General features: G+C 37.2%; 1 protein-coding gene across 2 annotated transcripts in view; it reads right to left on the minus strand.

The window, feature by feature from the left end:
- The window catches only part of LOC148844441 (histone acetyltransferase HAC1-like), a 74,294-nt gene extending 59,718 nt beyond the window's left edge, over window positions 1–14,576 (minus strand). The window contains exons 1-4 of one of the 2 annotated variants that reach the window (XM_088960103.1): window positions 14,006–14,576; window positions 13,635–13,717; window positions 7,348–7,796; window positions 4,380–4,488 (exon numbers count right to left, since the gene is read on the minus strand). In XM_088960103.1, coding sequence (XP_088816229.1) covers window positions 4,380–4,488; window positions 7,348–7,541 — 303 coding nt within the window. In that variant the 5' untranslated portion in view covers window positions 7,542–7,796; window positions 13,635–13,717; window positions 14,006–14,576. The remainder of the gene's footprint in view (window positions 1–4,379; window positions 4,489–7,347; window positions 7,797–13,634; window positions 13,718–14,005) is intronic. The other variant, XM_088960102.1, reaches the window with a different exon arrangement.
- Window positions 14,577–17,993: the final 3,417 nt, after the last annotated feature.

Consider the following 17,993-nt stretch of genomic DNA (forward strand, 5'->3'; position numbering starts at 1 on the left):
TCTGAAAGTGATCATGCAGATAAGTCTTCAGCCTATCAATACCAATGTTATCATTCCCAGTAATAACAATATCATCTACATACACCACCAACAGTATTTTTCCTCCTGAAGAGTCATGACTAAATACAGAATGGTCAACCTTGCACTGTTTCATGCCAAACTTCTTTACCACCTCACTGAACCTACCAAACCATGCTCGAGGAGACTGTTTAAGCCCATATATAGCCTTCCATAGTCGGCACACCTTACCATCCTCCCCCTGAGCAACAAACCCTGGAGGTTGCTCCATGTAGACCTCCTCGAGTAAGTCACCATGCAAAAAGGCATTCTTGATATCAAGCTGATATAGTGGCCACTCATACATGGTTGCAAGAGAGATCACAACACGAACTGACCCAATCTTAGCAACCGGTGAGAAGGTCTCTATGTAGTCAATGCCATAGGTTTGGGAGTACCCTTTTGCAACTAATCGCGCTTTCAGGCGTTCAACACTACCATCAGGCAGGTACTTAACCGTATAAACCCACTTACAACCAACAGCTTGCTTCCCGGGAGGAAGAGCAACGAGGTCCCAAGTATGATTATGATGAGGGGCTGAGAGTTCTTCCATGGCACAGCACCACCCTGGAGAGGCAAGGGCTTCCTGGACATCTTTAGGAACAATAACTGATGATAACAAGGTAACAAACTAGCGATGGGAAGCGGAAAGGTAAGTAAGAGAAACATAATTAGAAATGGGATGAAGGGTGCAAGTACGTTTACCTTTCCACAAAGCAATGGGTAGATCAATCTCAGATGCCAAGTGGGGTTCTGATGCCGAATCCATCGACGGAGATGTAGCTGGAGGAGTAGTAGCCGGTGCACGTGGGCGATGTGTATACACATGACGAATAGGTGTGCGTTCAACAGGTGGTGGCACCGGAGGCAAGGATTTGGTCGCAACTGGAACAAATTGAGGATCGACAACGGGAAGTGGAAGGGGAGGAGGTGATGAGAAGGAAGAAGCATCACCAGACCCCAAAAAGAACGAAATAGACTCAAAGAAACTGACATCAGCACACACAAAGGACCGTCGAGAACCAGGATGGTAACACCTATACCCTTTCTGGGTCCGAGAATAGCCAAGGAAGATGCACTTCATAGAACGGGCATCAAACTTGTCGTTCCCAGGACCCAGATGATGGACAAAACAGACACACCCAAAAACTCTCGGCGTAAGAGGGAACGGAGACAAAGAGGGAAACAAGACCTGAAACGGGGACTGACCATCAAGGATGAACGTGGGCATCCGATTAATCAGAAAACAAGAGGTAAGCATTGTATCACTCCAAAAAGGTTTGGGAACATGCATGTGATGCATTAGGGATCTTGCTGTTTCAAGGAGATGGCGATTCTTTCTCTCAGCCACCCCGTTTTGTTGTGGGGTGTAGGTACACGAGGTCTGATGTATAATGCCGTGTTGGTCTATGCATTCCTAAAATGATGAGGATAAATATTCGCGGCCATTATCAGAACGAAAAACTTTGATATGGGTACCAAATTGGTTACGAATTTCAGCATAAAATTTTTGGAAAATGGTAAACAATTCACTTCTTTCTTTCATTAAATAGAACCACGTCATCCTTGAAAAATCATCCACAAAAATGACAAAATATCTGTATCCATTATATGACATTACTTTATAAGAACCCCAAACATCTGAATGAACTAAAGAAAAAGGACTCGACACACAGTTATCAACCCTAGAACTAAAGGGAACACGAAGGTGTTTCCCAAACTGACACGACTCACAATCCAAAACAGAAAGCTGACTCAAGGACGGAACCAAGGACTTCAAGACTTTGAGCGACGGATGACCAAATCGGCAGTGCCACTGGAGAGGAGAAAGAGATGACTGGAGAGCTGTTGAAGTTCTACCACCACCACCGTCAAGATAATACAGTCCACCTGCTTTATGCCCTCCACCAATCTTCCTCCCCGTCTTGAGATCCTGAAAGACACACATAGAAGGATAAAAGGTAATAGAGCAGTTAAGTGATTTGGTCAGCTTACTAACAGACATAAGGTTAAAAGGCAATTTAGGAACATACAGAACTGATGAGAGGGATACAGGATCTAGGTCAACATTACCAACACCACAAATTGAGGATGTGGAACCATTAGCAAGGGTGACAGATTGTGATGTTGAGCAATGAGACAAGGAGGAAAACACACCTGGAGTTCCAGTCATATGATCAGAGGCTCCAGAGTCAATGATCCAGGGATTGGGTGTAGATGCCAGACAAGCCATACCTGAGTGAGCAAAAGTTGTCGTGTTCTGTTGTGATTGGATAAACCTCTCATATTCATCACGGGGAACACTCACCATCTCCTTCATGGGACCATCTATGGATGTAGGAGGCAACTGGTCAGATGAATGATTCTCCTGTTTAAAGCTGGAACTTGAGTCACCGGTCACGGCATGATTGGCCCAGGTTGAGGGAGGACCATGTAAATCATAACAATAGTTGATGGTATGTCCATCCATACCACAATGAGTGCACTTTCTCGGGCCTGAGCTACGTCCTCTACCACGGGCTCCCCCTGAATCTCTGCTCCCAGTACGACCACCACCACGATTATAAGTAGACCCACCATTGCCATTTCGGCCATATGCAGAACCACTACCAACACCACGGTTAGACTGAGCTCCCCGAGCTCCACCTCTACCACCACGGCCTCTCAATGCAGCAAAGGCCGATCTATCTGAGATATTAGAGTTCTCAGTAGATCCGATAGAAATCCTCCGAAGTCGAGCAAATACCTCTTCCAGGGATGGAAGAGCTGATCCCCTAATATCTGAGCCCGTACTGGTTCATATTCAGACTTTAGTCCCACCAAAAATCTAGTCACATCAAGTTGCTATCTCTGTTGTTGCTGAATCTTGACATCATAAGTGAGAGGATGATAGACATTCAACTCATTACGTATGTTCCTCATGTTGGCATAGTACTCCTCAAGACTCTGATTGCCCTGTTGCAGATTAAAGTACTCTTGATAAAGCTGATAAACTCTGGTTTTATTGTCCTGCCCCGAATACAATTTTTTCGCATGGTCCCACACGTCTTTGGCAGTATCAAGGAACATGAAGTTCACACTAATCCTGGGTTCCATACTGTTCCACAACCATGTGATGATCTGAGCGTCCTCTTGCTCCCAATCTTCATACTCGTGAGAGTCAGAGGAAGGTTTCTCCTCTCTGATATGTTTTACCTTCTTCTTTGCCTTTAGAAAGACTTCAACGGATTTAGCCCAAGGCACATAATTCTCTCCATTTAACTTAATGGAGGTCATCTGAACATTCAGGTAGTCTGTAGGCACCATCACACTAGGTTTATAATCATTACTGTCTCCCATTATGTTATCACTAATACTGCACACTTGCTGAATTCTATTATCACTAAGATCTGCACACTACACACCACTAGGTCACACCTGTCACACTGATTGCAGCACTAATTGTTGCTGGAATGTGTGCTCTTTACACCACAAACCCTGCTCCTACAACTACCTGAAATCTCACCACTATACGATCATATATCTTACTTCAACATGCGCAAAAAAACTAGCATAAACCCTAGCACTGACTGGCTGAAACACTAGCAAATGATCTGAAACACACCTCCTATTTAATCCATAAACCAGAACTGAAATCTCTCACCTTATCGCTGAAATAACACCCATGCGAGCAGGAGAGCAGTCCACACACAACAGCCGCTTCACACACAACAGCCACACACAGTTCGGCCCTCTATTCCTCCTCTACTAGGAGAGGGCGATCTCAGAAATCACAGCAACCGACCACATACGACCTGATTGGAGGCATAGAGACCCCCAAGGGAAGAGGGCAATCACTTCAAGGTATAAAGACAGAAATACCCCTACGCTAACAATGTGCAAGATGAATACTTTTTTGTATCAAATGTTACTTGGTACCAACAGCAATATTTTCAACCCCTTTTACAGGTATATAATGTTAAAATAAAAAAAAAAAAGAATTATTTTCCTTGTATATCCTTTTCCATAGACTTTTCCACAAGTTCATGTTTCTCACTTGCCAAGTCAGTCAGACTCTTGGACATGCATCAGCTTCCAACTCCCATGTTCATTTCCAATGCAACATTAGAACAGATAGAAAAGCAAAAAATAAAACAAAATAGAATGACAAAAAAAACCCTGTTTACTTGCCACTTAACAGTAAAGCTATTTTGTTTGGTTCCCTTGCTTTTCCAATCAAAGCAATTTTTAAGATCCTAGAAACCAAGAATAACATAACATAACCATTGCACAACAATCTTGATCTGTCAAAGTCAAGAAACTTGAACACAAGTAACACATACCTTTGAAGCAGCGTCCCTGCAAAGAAGCTCTTCCAAGCGTCTTGCAATACCTGGTATCTTTGGCTGCATTTCTTGATTTGCTTGTGCTTGCCGCATGAGAAGATGGTAGCTGGAAGAAACAAACAAATAAAAAAAGGTTAATCAATAAGAAACACATAAGGTGGCATTTCAATCATACATGGCATAATGTTTTACTTTGAGAAGTAGATAAGATTGGATGTCTAAGAAGCTCTAGGATGGAGAGGAGAGTGGAGCAAGTAGGCGAGGGATTTTTTTTTTTATCAATAACATGAACGTTTCATTAATATAAGAGATTAAAATACATGGAGGGGAGATAAACTATCTTAACTCCCCAATGGAGCAGAAAAACATTCAAAAGAAAGAGAAAACATTTACAAATGAGCCCAGAAAATAGAATCCCTATGCACCCCTTGCCTAGCTAGTCCATCAGCAAAGGAATTGGTACTTCTGTAGTTCTCTTTACCCAAATACATTTTATATCAATGTCCTTTGTTAGGCACTTAAACTTTCTCTTCTCATTGCTGTAGTTCAGAGCCCGATCTTGTCTTCCTTCGACCAGTCCACTACTATCTCAGAATCTCCTTCTATGACCAATACTGATACTCAGGTCCCTAGCTCTTTTAATCCCTTCCAAGGCCAACATTACCTCAGCCCTAAGGGAGTCTCCCATTCCAATTGGACAAGAAAACATGGTTATTATATTGCCTTGTTCATTCCTTAGAACTCCCCCAATGCCAGAACGCCCTGGATTTCCCAAATTGCTACCATCAAAATTCAGCTTGATGAAGCCATGAGGGGGAGGATTCAATAAGGGACTTGAGGTCATCTTAGTTGAGACTGTAATCCATTTGCAACCTGCACTCCTTGTACTGCTGCAAGCAACTCTGCTTTGAGAGAATCACCCAAGCCCACGGGGCCTGAGAATAAAGCTACGATTTTACCTTTTGTGTCTCTCAATACCCCTCCTATACTAGATGGGCCTGGATTACCTTGACTGCTCCCGTCAAAGTTCAGTTTCACAAAGCCTTCCATTGGAGGTATCCAATGCATCTCCACACTTCCCTTTCTAGAGGAACTTTTGGCAATTGCTTCCCAGTTCCTCCAAACATCATCAAAGGAGAATTGGGAGAACAACTCCACAGTCTTTATCCAATGGATCACCCTGACTATTACACAATCCCTAACAGCTTCTTTGCTCCTCTCTTTTTCTAAGAATATTCTAGCATTCCTCTCTTCCTAGATAGTCTACACCAAGGCAGCTCTAACACATCTCCACATTGCTCTTCCCCTCAGCGTAAACATGGAAGGATCGAAAAGCATGTTGACCTCTGATGATGAAGTCCACCTACACCCAATCAAAGAGAAAAACCGAAGCCAAATCTCCATAACAAAGGGACAAGAGATCAGTAAGTGATGGCAACTGTCAGTATTGGATTTACATAAGATACACAAGTTAGGAGAGAGACAAGAATTAGGCATTCTCTTTTGTAACATATCCAAAGTATTTTCTTCCCATGCACTACTTCCCAACACAAACACTCTTACTTTGGGTGGAATGGGTCTACACCAGAACTCAAGGTTTTACTAATTTTCACCTCTTTGTTCAGCACCAATTCCATATCCACTACTCTCTCAACTTCGTGAGCCTCATCTATAACTATCTCTTCCTCCTCTGTAGCCAAAGTTGCACCATCCTCATCGCCTAACTCTTCATTATCTCGTAGAGGTCTAGTTCTATATTTTTGTTTTCTTCTGTAACTCTTGACAATGACTTTCCTTCCTTTTCATTTTTTCCAACATTTTATCTACTGCTTCACTACCACCCTTGAGATCAGCATCTACTAACTCAGACCCGTTTTGGAAGTTGCCCCTCGCTCCCCTTTCTCCATGTATTTTCTTCCCCAAACTGTTCTCTCTTCCCTCCCATTTTTCTTCCTTTGATATTTCCTTCCTTTTACCATCAACTTCTCTAATACTGTCTTCTCCTTTGGGAAATTCTTTTTCCAACTATAGAGACACTCAGCAACTTTAGAATCCACCTTCCCATCTCTGATTTTTCTCGCTGAAATATCTCTTCCTTCTGGCTCAACCTCACCTGAGACATAGACTGACTGATGGCTAAAGAGTTGGACAAGGCCCAACAACTCTCATTATTTCGTTGTGGACCCTCGGATATCAGACAGATGTATGAGCATGCAACTTATGCTATTATATTACTTATCCTTTCCTAAGAGTCAAATCTTAAAACATCAACTATGTTTTATTATGTATAACTAAAAATATTTCATAAAGGAAAATAAAAAGGTAAATATCATTATAAACTTGAAAAAAAAAATAATGAACTTAAAACAAAAGAATTATATCAAAACAAATTATCTGAATAATGCCTACGTACATGCACATGTAAATTAAAAGTCTTACATTGATATAATTAACAAACTAAAATTTGTTGAGGGGTGTGTGTGTGTATATATATATTAAAGAACTGGTGAATGTATTGAGATATGCTCCAATAATATCTCATAACAGTACCATGGAAATGGAAACATTTCATGAAAATATTAGGAAATATTTAGGCATTTTAAACCATGAATCAAATACCTTCTTGCTTATGAAAAAGGAACACCTTTTCTCAAAATTCTTTTGTTCTCTTTTCAATTATTATTTTACATTATGCTCCTCTTTATTAACATAATTATCCATTTGCTCATAAAAAGAAATACTTAGCATTCAACCTGCACAAATGGACAATGTTTGGGCTACCACTTAAGATTGCAGGAGTGACCCTGTTTAGGTTACCACATGTCTGCAAAAGTCATACATAGTCACGCATGTGCACATCTTGATACCAATGCAGTTAAATATGTTCTAAAGAAGCATTTCAATAAAGAAAATATCATCAATAAGTAAAACCCTCAAATTTTAATGTTAGGAACCGAAATCTTACATTCTTTCTAGCATCTGTTTGCGCACCTCACGAAACTCATGATCCATAATTAAAGAACTATGAAGACCACCTAGATTTTGTAATTGAGAAGGTAGAGAAATTCCATTCTGCTGGGATAGGGCAGGCAACTGGGAACCGGCTTGACTAGGTACCTGCCCTGAGACCTGTCCTGACATTGGAGCCTGCACATGCATATTTACTCTGTAGACCTCTAAATACCAAGTGTGTCAGCACCTAGAATTTTGCAGTTCCACCATTGGGATCTCCAAGACCACCCAAAGTTAGAACTGCCAGAGTAGAGTAGCCCAAAACAAAAGAACTGAGGCCAAAATGACAACAACAGTAGCCCCATTTTTTATCAACAAAAATCATCTGCTGATGTCTTCATTAACTCACAATCTGAGGTACATAGAGATCCTTGAATTTGAAAATAATCTGGAAATTGGAACCTGAAAGGAACATATGGCAAAGGGCTCAAGAATAAGGGCATAAGATATCGAAGCATTTACTCAACACAGAATTGAAGATCAGTTTAAAAACACAAATTGCTCAAATAAGAAAAAAATAAAGAAGCAAGAGTTAACAAGAAAATAATACAAAAAATTGATGCAGCATGTATTGGAGAAGTATTTAAAGATTGTACAGGGAAAGTTTTGGCTATGATTTCAGGACCCTTGGCCCTTGGGGCTAGGAGATTCACTAAAGGTTGAGCTGATGGCATTACTACAAGGATTACGAATTGCCAAGCAATTAAATTTTCAGTAATTGGAAGTAGAGGGAGATTCAAAGATGATCATTTCTTAGGCCAGCAGTAAGCAGCTTGTTCCATAGATCTATAGGAACGACTTTGGGGAAATAGAAAGCACCAAGCAGGAGCTGGACAATATCTTTCAATTGAGTTAGAAGGACAGCAAATGGGATGGACAATACTTTAGCAAAAAAGGGGTATATAGACAACAATTGTTTTGGGCACTATTGTAATTGTAACTTTGTTGGGACTGGATTGTTATTTTGGGTGAATATACTCTTTCCTTGTATCAACCAACCAGCTTCATAATTTAATATAATTCTAAATTTCTTGCTGATCAAAAAATTAAAAAAAAAACTAATGTAATAAGACAAGAATATATGACAAATCAAAGTAGAAGGGATTTATGTGATGTAAAACATGCATTTCATAATAGATTTATTATCTGTTAGTCTAGATGAAAATGTAGGAGCCATTACTTGGTTTAATGGTAAAATCTCAGGCTGGCACACATGAGAACATGGGTTCAAGTCTGAGGACAGCAACTTTGTGCAAAGAAATGCCATAGGTTAGGACCTTACCCAGTTTACCCCTCCCAAGACTTCAAGAAAGCGGGGACCAACATTGAGTAATGGCATTTTTTAGTCTGAATGAAAATGTACAGTGATAGAAAAAAGTCCATACAGAAATTCTGGAACATAAAGAATGATAAACATATCAACGTAAAAATGAAACAACTTCATAGGAGTTAACTCATTTTCTGAGTTTATTCTTTCACCAATTTCAATTTGGAAAAAGAATCAATATTTTCTATTTACCTAGCTACCCATTAGACTTAACAAACAGCTAATGTACAAGATGAATGTCATTTTCATACAAAATCTTGGGGATAAATTACTTAATCCCCCCGAACGTTTTTGACAAATACTTAAACCTCCCCTGAATTTTAACCTCTCCAAAAACATGTCCTGATGTTTGGGGAAAACTAAGTTATACTTGAACCTCCTTTCTGCCAATTTGACGTTGAGAAACTAACCAATTCATGCTTTTAACAACTTTAAAATTGCCAATTTGCTGGCATTGCATTAAAATTTTATAGAAAATAAAAATAAAGCAAAGGACAAAGAGAAGGAGCTCAAGTCTCCTTTCTTCACTGTCACCAACCAAACCAAAGGCAGAGAGACACAGAGAAAAGAAAATAGAGGGAGAAAGGAAGCCTGCCTATGGCTTAAACATGTTTTTTGACGGGCCATCCTTACCCAAACAAGAAAACTGAACACACTTAGGATCAGATTCTAAGGAAATCTAATCTTCAGGAAAAGCTAAAATATCTAATTATATCAGTCCATATGGTCCTCTACACCTTGGCTATTTCGAAATAAAAGACCCCTCCTTACAGGGAAGCCTGTTGTATCTAGATCCGGACCTCTTTCAAATCTGTAGCTCTGTAATTGGGATCATTGGAATTGGTTCTGAAGATGGAATCCACCAAAGTTGACCCAAAAGAAATGGGTGCTCCACCAGGATACCAGGAGGGAGAGAAATACCTTCTTGACGGTCTCACAAGACGTCCTCTCATGTCCGTATTATCTACACTACTTGAAGAAGAATCTCCAAAGGGTCTTTCCCCTGAGCTGGTTCCCAATGAAGATCACACTAAGACAGCTGAAAGGATCATTTGGTTCCCATGAGGTAAGCAATTCCTTCTTTCTAAAGAACTGCAACGCCCCAAATAGGAAACCAAGGTCATTATATGGACTTGGTTCCCTCTTCATTCCAAAGAACAAGCTTGTGGTCTTTGCCAATGGTTGGATTGTGGTGATGGTGCTGTCTGTGTAGCAATGGTGTCATAGAGGGATTTGCAGCAATAACAGTCTCTCAACGAAAAGGTGTTGGGTGAAAAGGGTGAACAGGGAAGAGCTCTTTCTCTCTTTTCTCTCTGGACTTTTTTCTCTTGTTTGGAACTCAAATATCCCTTTATCCCCTAGTTTTCTCTTCTCTGGGGCTCCATCTTCTCTGGTTTGACCGGTGACAGGAAAGAGAGGAGATCGAGCTCCTTCTCTCTCTTCTTTGTTTTATTATTATTTTTGTTTTCTATAACTTCTTAATGCAACATCAGCAAATTGGCAATTTTAAAGCATGAACCAGTTAGGTTTGCAAGGAGAGCTCTAATTTCTATTCCTCATGTTCCCCAGCTTCACACTAATCTTTTTTTATAAGTTCCATTATCAAAACACAGAATTGTTGTGTAACCTTTTTCCCTTCTCAATGTTTTTCCAAGACCCAAGTTTGGGGATGACAATTGGAAGTGCATGAAAAGTCAATGGAGTTTACCTTCTGGATCAATTTTCAACTCAAGTTGTGTATGATTCTAAGTCTTGTAGTGTCAACGTTACCAGTCAGCTGAGTCAATTAAAATTGAGTCAACTTTTGTTTCCTAATATATCCCAGTCAACATCAGCCCATGATCTACAGCGAGAAGTGTGTCATCTGTCAAAGCATTATAGAATGAAATATTTTCTTTGTAATAAAAGAATTAAGTTTTCCTTTCCATCTAGTGCACACTGATGTATGAGGACCTTCTTTCCATTGCTTGCATGGGGAGATACAAATATTTCGTTTTATTTACTGATGATTTCTTCAGATACACCTGGATATATTTAATGAAGAGTAGAGAAGTTCCTGAAATTGTTGACTTTTAAACCATGATAGAGGCACTATTTGAGGGGTGAGTCAAAATGCTTACATCTGGCAATGCTCAAGAATACTTTATAAAAAAAAAACTTGCAACTTTTCCTTGAAGAGTGAGGAGTAATCCATCGAAGCTCTTGCCCACATACCCCTCAGCAAAATAGTGATGCTGAAAGAAAAAAATGGGCATGTCATGGAGGTTGTTCACATCTTGTTGTCCCATATGAATATTCCTATCCTCTTTGGGAAGCTATTCTCAAGACTGTTGTGTAACTTTTTTTCTTTGTTTTTGAACATAAGACTGTTGTGTATCTTATTAATAGGTTGCCTACCCAAATTTTGCAGTTGAAGTCCCACATCAGTTATTGTGTCCTAATCTACCCTTAAAGGTCTTTGCATGTGTGTTTTGTCCATGATGTAACTCATAGTTGTCAAGTCGAAGGGATAGGGAAAGAAGAGGATTTGATTCCAAACTGCCTAGTATTTTCTGTGGACCGGATGGTAGGGGGAGCAAATGCATATTCTAACTTTGGATATTGTGGTACGCCAAGTGAGGTCCTAAATTGTGATAAACCATACTTATTTTAAAACATAATGGGATGAGGGATGAGGGAGTGATTCAATTATAAAAGACGACAGGCCCAATTAAAAATTAGGGCCGGGGATTCAACCTTGGGTGCTTTATGCTAAGAGTGTATAGAAGAAAAAGGAAATAACGAACTAGACCTTTCCAAGAAAATAGCATTGTTGAAATGGAAAAAGATGGAGATGATGAAGATAGTGACTCAAATGATTTAAGCAATGACAAGGTCCAGGTGGATGGGATTCATGTTATTGAAAGAGTAATTGATTTAGAAAAAGTGCTGAATACAGAGGTGGAAGTGAGCAAAGTAACTGAAAGAGAAATATAGGATGCCTATGAATAAGAGTGCTGGAGGAGTTGTTGATGAAGTCATAATAAGGAGAAAAAAGATAGAGGTAATTCAATATCTAATGAAGTAGCAGAGACTGTTGGCATTGGGGCCGGTAAGCAGGCTTTTTATCAATTTATGAGAAGAATGCAGCCCTAGAATTATAAAAAAAAAAACAAAAAATAAAAAAAAAAGATCAATGCAAGATCAAAAGACTCACAGATGCTTGAGAATGTTCCAAATGCAAGATTAAAAGAGGGTTTATTTGGTGTTGGCCTACCAAGAAGGTGAAGAAAATAAAGAAGGGATGTAAGAGAAGAAAAGAAATTGCTGCTCAAGAGCTTGAAGCAGTCATGTAGTTAATAAATTGTGAGATGAGTTATGTTGGAGACTTAGCTTTTTTGCTGTATTGTTGGTTTGTTTGGTGTTGTGGTCTGTAGTGATTTTGTTTTTGTGATGTGTTGAGTTTTTTTTTTTTTTTTGTGATTTTGCTTATCTTTCCTGCTGTGGGTTGAGGTGGTACCATGGTAATTGTTAGTGGCGTCTTATCACCTTCTTGTGTTCCTCTTCCTTATTCCCTAATAAATTTTCTTTTTTATTTGTTACCAAAAAAAAGGTGATGCCTAGGTGATAAGGTGCCCATGGAGGACTGCCTCGCTCAATCGCTCAGGTATCTTGTACTAAGCAAGGAAAAACTCTTTGTCCAATCAATACATATTGGACAAAACTCTCCTTAATTTAAAACATATATAATCAACACATATTGGATAAAAATTCTTTTCTTTCTTCCATTTTTTTTCATGATTGTCGATTTCCTATGTTTTAAATGGTTTATACATTGAGGGAGATTCAAAGCTTGTTATAAGTTGGCTCCAGAAAGAAGAGGAGGTTGGATGATGGTTCTACATATATGAGAAGGGGAAAGCTGTCAATTGGTTACAAGGATAGAGGTAACTTGTAAGTGGGTCAAGAAAGATGCAAATGCTTTTTCTGATATACTTGCTAAACAAGGGGTGGGAAGGAACAGTTTATTTTGGGCTGTGATGTAATTCATTCGGGGAGGGGCTAAGAGAGTCCATCCCTTCCCCTTTCATTCTCTTCTATTGTACATAATATCTTTTTTAATAGTATTATTGCCTTTGCTATTGATCAACAAAAAAAAAAGAAAAATTTCCCTATGATTCGCAATTTTAATTCAAAAAAAAGCATCATCTACCCTTGCCTTGGCACTTTGAAAATTATAATGTCAACCCTACTTGGTTAAAAGTTTGATCCCAAGTCTATTTGTTGTATCTTCCTTGGCTACTCATCCATCTAAAAGGGGTATAAGTGCCTTGATTCTTACACAAGTACGAAATATATTTCCAAGGATGTTACATTCGTTAAGTCTGAGTCATTCTTTCCACCTCCTTGACCTTCTTCAAGGGGAGAGTGCTAACAAAGATCAGACTCCTCATTTCTGTTTCCTATTCCTTCTTGCAACTCTAGAGTCCCATCAAAGCCCTTGCAGGTTCTTTTCTATGCATAAGAAGGTATCTCCTAAGACCAGCACAATCAGAATCTCCAATTGTAAGGGTAATAGGCAATGTAACCAGCCATCTTCTATTGCCTATCCCATTTATAATTATGCTTCTTTTGATGCCCTTTCATCTTCATATTGTGCCTTTCTTTCTACTATCTCTTCTATTTCAACTACTTGTAATGGATATATGGAGAGAGAGAGAGAGAGAGAGAGAGAGAGAGAGAGAGAGCCTGGGTAAAGAGGTTATCTAATGAACACAAGTAGTGCGAATTACATCAAGAACAACCATGAATCTCAAGTTTAACAAGAACATCACTAAATTGAACTGCAACCAGAAGTGAATACTATATACGTCTGTATATATTTGTTAAACAGAAACTAAGCAACCATAGATAATTACTGGTAACAGGATTACCTGTGACACAAGAAGCACTATAATTCTCCCCGTCGTTAAAACAATTGACTTTGGTTTTCCACTTCGCCTATGCACCACTACCACTACAATTGGATGAAGGAATAAATATAAATTAAGAAAGTGAAGTTAAATATGATAGTTACAAAACAATAGAACAGGTAGGGATCAAAACTTTGGGTCATAACATTATGCGACAGGATCAGGATGAATCTACGAGATTCCCCAAGTAGTCGCATGGACTTCAAGGAGAATAGATAACGCTCCAGGGCCGGGTATTAAACTGAAAACAGGGTCGAAACCCTAAGAAACCCTAAGTTCTATTCAGCGAATCAGAAACCCTAGGAGAGATAGGTGGCAAAGGAAGAACGAACCTGGGTCGGCCGGAGAAGCAAGCACGCAGACGAGCTGAGGACGGAGCTCGATGACCACGATCGGAACTGGGATTGCAGTAAAATAAGTTGGATGTCTTATTCTTATCGATGGGACGTAGGAACTAGGAAGAGTGGGGAAGCCACAAGCAAATTCGCACGCACGGAGATAATCAGGAAGAATGCTAATTGCTAACGCTCGCTGGAGGAACTTTGATCTTATTAATTACAATTAAAAAAAAAGAAATAGGATTCTGTCTCAGCTATTCAAATTTTTGAAAGACGAAAACAGGAAACAAATACAAAATCAATTGGGCGTGCAGCGGTTGGGACAAGGGAGCTGACCATGCCGTTTGAAATTTCGTCCTTATTAGAAATTAGAGAGAATGGGAAAATAAAATACTTTTATTTGTCCGTCTTTCTTATCCATCTCTCTCACGGACTCACGGTTTGTTTGGGATTTTTGGGCAAGAGCGAGTATCTGTGGAGAAATGGGAGACGACGGTAAACGGTGATAAGAAACGTAGGGACTATGGAAGCAATTCATAAATCATAGTCGGGTGAAACAGGAACCTTTGCTACATGATTTACCTTTATGGTAAGTATTGGTATAAAACGGGTCGGACCGGCACGATGTGAGAACGAGCACGGCTTGCGCATACCCTCGAGCCGGGTTGAGTATATATATATTGATTTATTAAGGAAAAGTGAAATAATGGAAACTGATAATTATATTAATAATTTTAGTAATTTATTATAAAATAATTTAATAATTTATATTAATTATATTAATATTTTTTAATAAATTATTACTAATTATTCAATAAATAATTATTTTTTCATATTATCCATTAGTGTTTTAGTTTACTTATTTTACTTTATTAATCATTAAATGTTATAATTAAATTAATCTATAGATTAACTTTTTTAGTCATAATTAAATTAATCTAAGTCCAAGCCCAAGGTTTAAGATTGTGAAACAAATTCTCATTCCCATCTTCGTCTCCATCCTCTGTTAGGTATCGTTATCAATCCCCATCCTTGCCAAGGCAATATCCATCCCCAGCCTCATCCGGTTGGGGAAGCTGAGTAATCGATGGGATGGGAACATTGTCATCCCTATTCACATTCGAATCTTATTAATTGGTTAATTGTCATAAAATTGTAATTCAAAACCTAATAAATAAAATTAAATTTTAGCAAGTTTTTAACTAGCAACTATTAAAAATTTAGAAGTTAATAAAAATTAATAGTTCATAAAATAATAATAATAATAATAATTAAAAAATATTAAAAATAATAAAATAAACTATCTACACTCCATATAAAAACTACAAATTTTAATCAAAATATTAAAACTAATAATGACCTACTTAAGGATCATCATTTATAACATAACCTAAACCTGGCTAAATAAACAAACAAATTTTTAGTCTCAAGCAACCCTTTCTTTTGAGCTAGGTCTAGCTCAAATCTACACTAACCCCACACAATGTAAATAATAAGACTAAAAATGGTTTGGATTTAGATCATATCCAACTACATCAGCATCTGCATTCAATTATGAAATTTAGATCCACATTACATTGGGTTTTGGATCATCTTTGCATTTAACAACCATCTTATTGTGTTTAAAATGATAAAAAATTAAAAGATTTTTTAAAAACCAATTATTTTTAAAGTATATATGTATAATAAATGTATATAAATATAAAATATTAAATTCATCAATTATAAACTTTATATAGTTATACATAATATATATGTATACAATTATTGGATTTCGATTGTTGTTGTCTAATTCATTTGGAGTTGGAATTGAAATCAACTAACAAATTTATTAATATTTTTATTATTTTATTAGTATTTTTATTTTTATTTCATTAGTCTTTAATAATTAATATCTTAATATTTATAATGAATATTTTATATTAATATTTAGTTATACTTAATATCATTTAAGTATTAATATTTTTATTTTATTATTTAGTTATTAATATTATTATAATTAAAATTATTTTTCCTACCCCAAAATCTATTGCATTAATATTTTATTTATACATTATTATTATTATATTTAATAATTAATATATTTGTTTGCTATTATTTTTTTTATTATCTTATTATTAATTTAAAAATATTTTATTACTTTATTAATGTTAGGGTTTTGTATCATGAATTCTTTAGTCCTTAAGGGGGGCCTAAAATACCCAAATGTCCTTACATCCCCCATTCTCTCTCTTTAATAATATAAATGCTTTGTCTCATTCTTTCTCTCTCTCTCTCTCTCACATTAATACTCTCTCTTTCTCTTAATTGTCTCTCTTTTATAATATAACCTCTCTCTATTTAATTATTATAATATCTTGGTAATAGTGTGCAACTTTAAATTCCAATGATACACAACTTTGTAAATGACAATAATTATTATTTTATATTTTTAAAACAAAAGAAAACAAGAAAATACAAAAATAAAGGAGAACATAGATAAAAACCTATGCTACTTTTTATAAATTGTTATTTTAGTATTTTTGATAATTTTTTACTTTTTATTATTAATTTTAATTATCCTATTAATATTAATTACACAATTTTTTATAAACGGTCATCCCTAAGTAGCAATTAATACTAATTTTTATTAATTTCTTTACTTTTAATAGTTGCTAGATAAAAACTTCCTAAATTTTACTATTTGTATTAATTTTCATAATTTTTATTAATTATAGTTATTGGTTTCAAATTATAAATAGATTACTACTACTATTATAATTGTTGTTGTTGTTGTTATATGTCGTGTATCACACGTTACAGGTTTCAAGACGAACCGAAACCGTTTTCAAAAATGGGTCAACATAGATTCATTTAGATTGTCTTCTTTGTCTGAGTGGTAAAGTGGGTTCTACATTTTGATTTTTCATTATTTTTATTTTTATATAATTTTTAATGGGTCATCTATTTTATATAAGTCTCTTGTGCAGTATGTGCACTATGCACAATAAAGGTCTCAACTCATTAAAATTATTAATTTTAATAATGGGTCGGGCCGAGCTTTGCACTTATGATAAGGGTTATAGCTTATGCCCGGGCCCAGTCCAGCTCGGGGTTCCGGGCCTGAAACATAAGCCCTAGCCCAAGCCTATACGGGCCTGGGGCAGGCCGGGCCTGATTCCGGGCCAATGTCACTCATATATAAAACATTCATATCTATATATTAAATGTCATAACATGCATATAAACTTATTTTATACATTATATGTCATAACATGCAATTTCTATTGTACCTGGTGGGTACCTACCTTACCCGTCCCGATGGGGTGATTTTATTTTATTTTATTTTATTTTATTTTTTATTTTTGCTTAAAGAGCAAGTTTTGGGGTGGGGACGGATAGGGTATGGTATTAGGCTAAACCTGACCCTCCCCGACCCGCATATATTGGAAAACATATAAACTTTAAGGTGTTGAATTTAATAATATTTTGAGTTTTATGTGAATGATAATTGATAGGTTATGTGCTTTTTACATGTCTTAATTAAATAATTGGAAATTTTGTGTTTGTTTGTGTTGTTTTACTTATTTATTGCTTATATATAGCAAAAAACAATAGGAAATTATATGTGGGTTCTAAACCTAACCTGCCCATACCCTTGAATGCAAGGGGTAGGGTCGGGGAGGGTTTTGCATTTTTCATGTATGGGGAGGTTTTGGATTCTCATAATTCAACCCACTATGGATTTTGAGGTAAGTACAAGTTAGGAGGCTTAGGGAGGTAGGTAGGATCTAAAATTTACAAAAGCTTCCCCAATCCCGCCCTATTACCATCCTTAACCAATCCTCAAGTCTGAAGTTGAGGAGGAGGTGCTTGACCAAAGTTTAAAAGCCGAGCTCTTCTGGTGCTTGGATGCGAAACTCTTGTCAGAATTTCTAAGTGTCAATTGAGCCATGTAAACTATGGTTGGACCATTGTGCAGGCGCTTGAGCCTGAGTGTGTG

This window comes from Nelumbo lutea, chromosome 8 (assembly GCF_056320005.1).
Source record: "Nelumbo lutea isolate HS-2025 chromosome 8, American lotus-T2T, whole genome shotgun sequence".
NCBI classification, from domain to species: Eukaryota; Viridiplantae; Streptophyta; class Magnoliopsida; order Proteales; family Nelumbonaceae; genus Nelumbo; species Nelumbo lutea.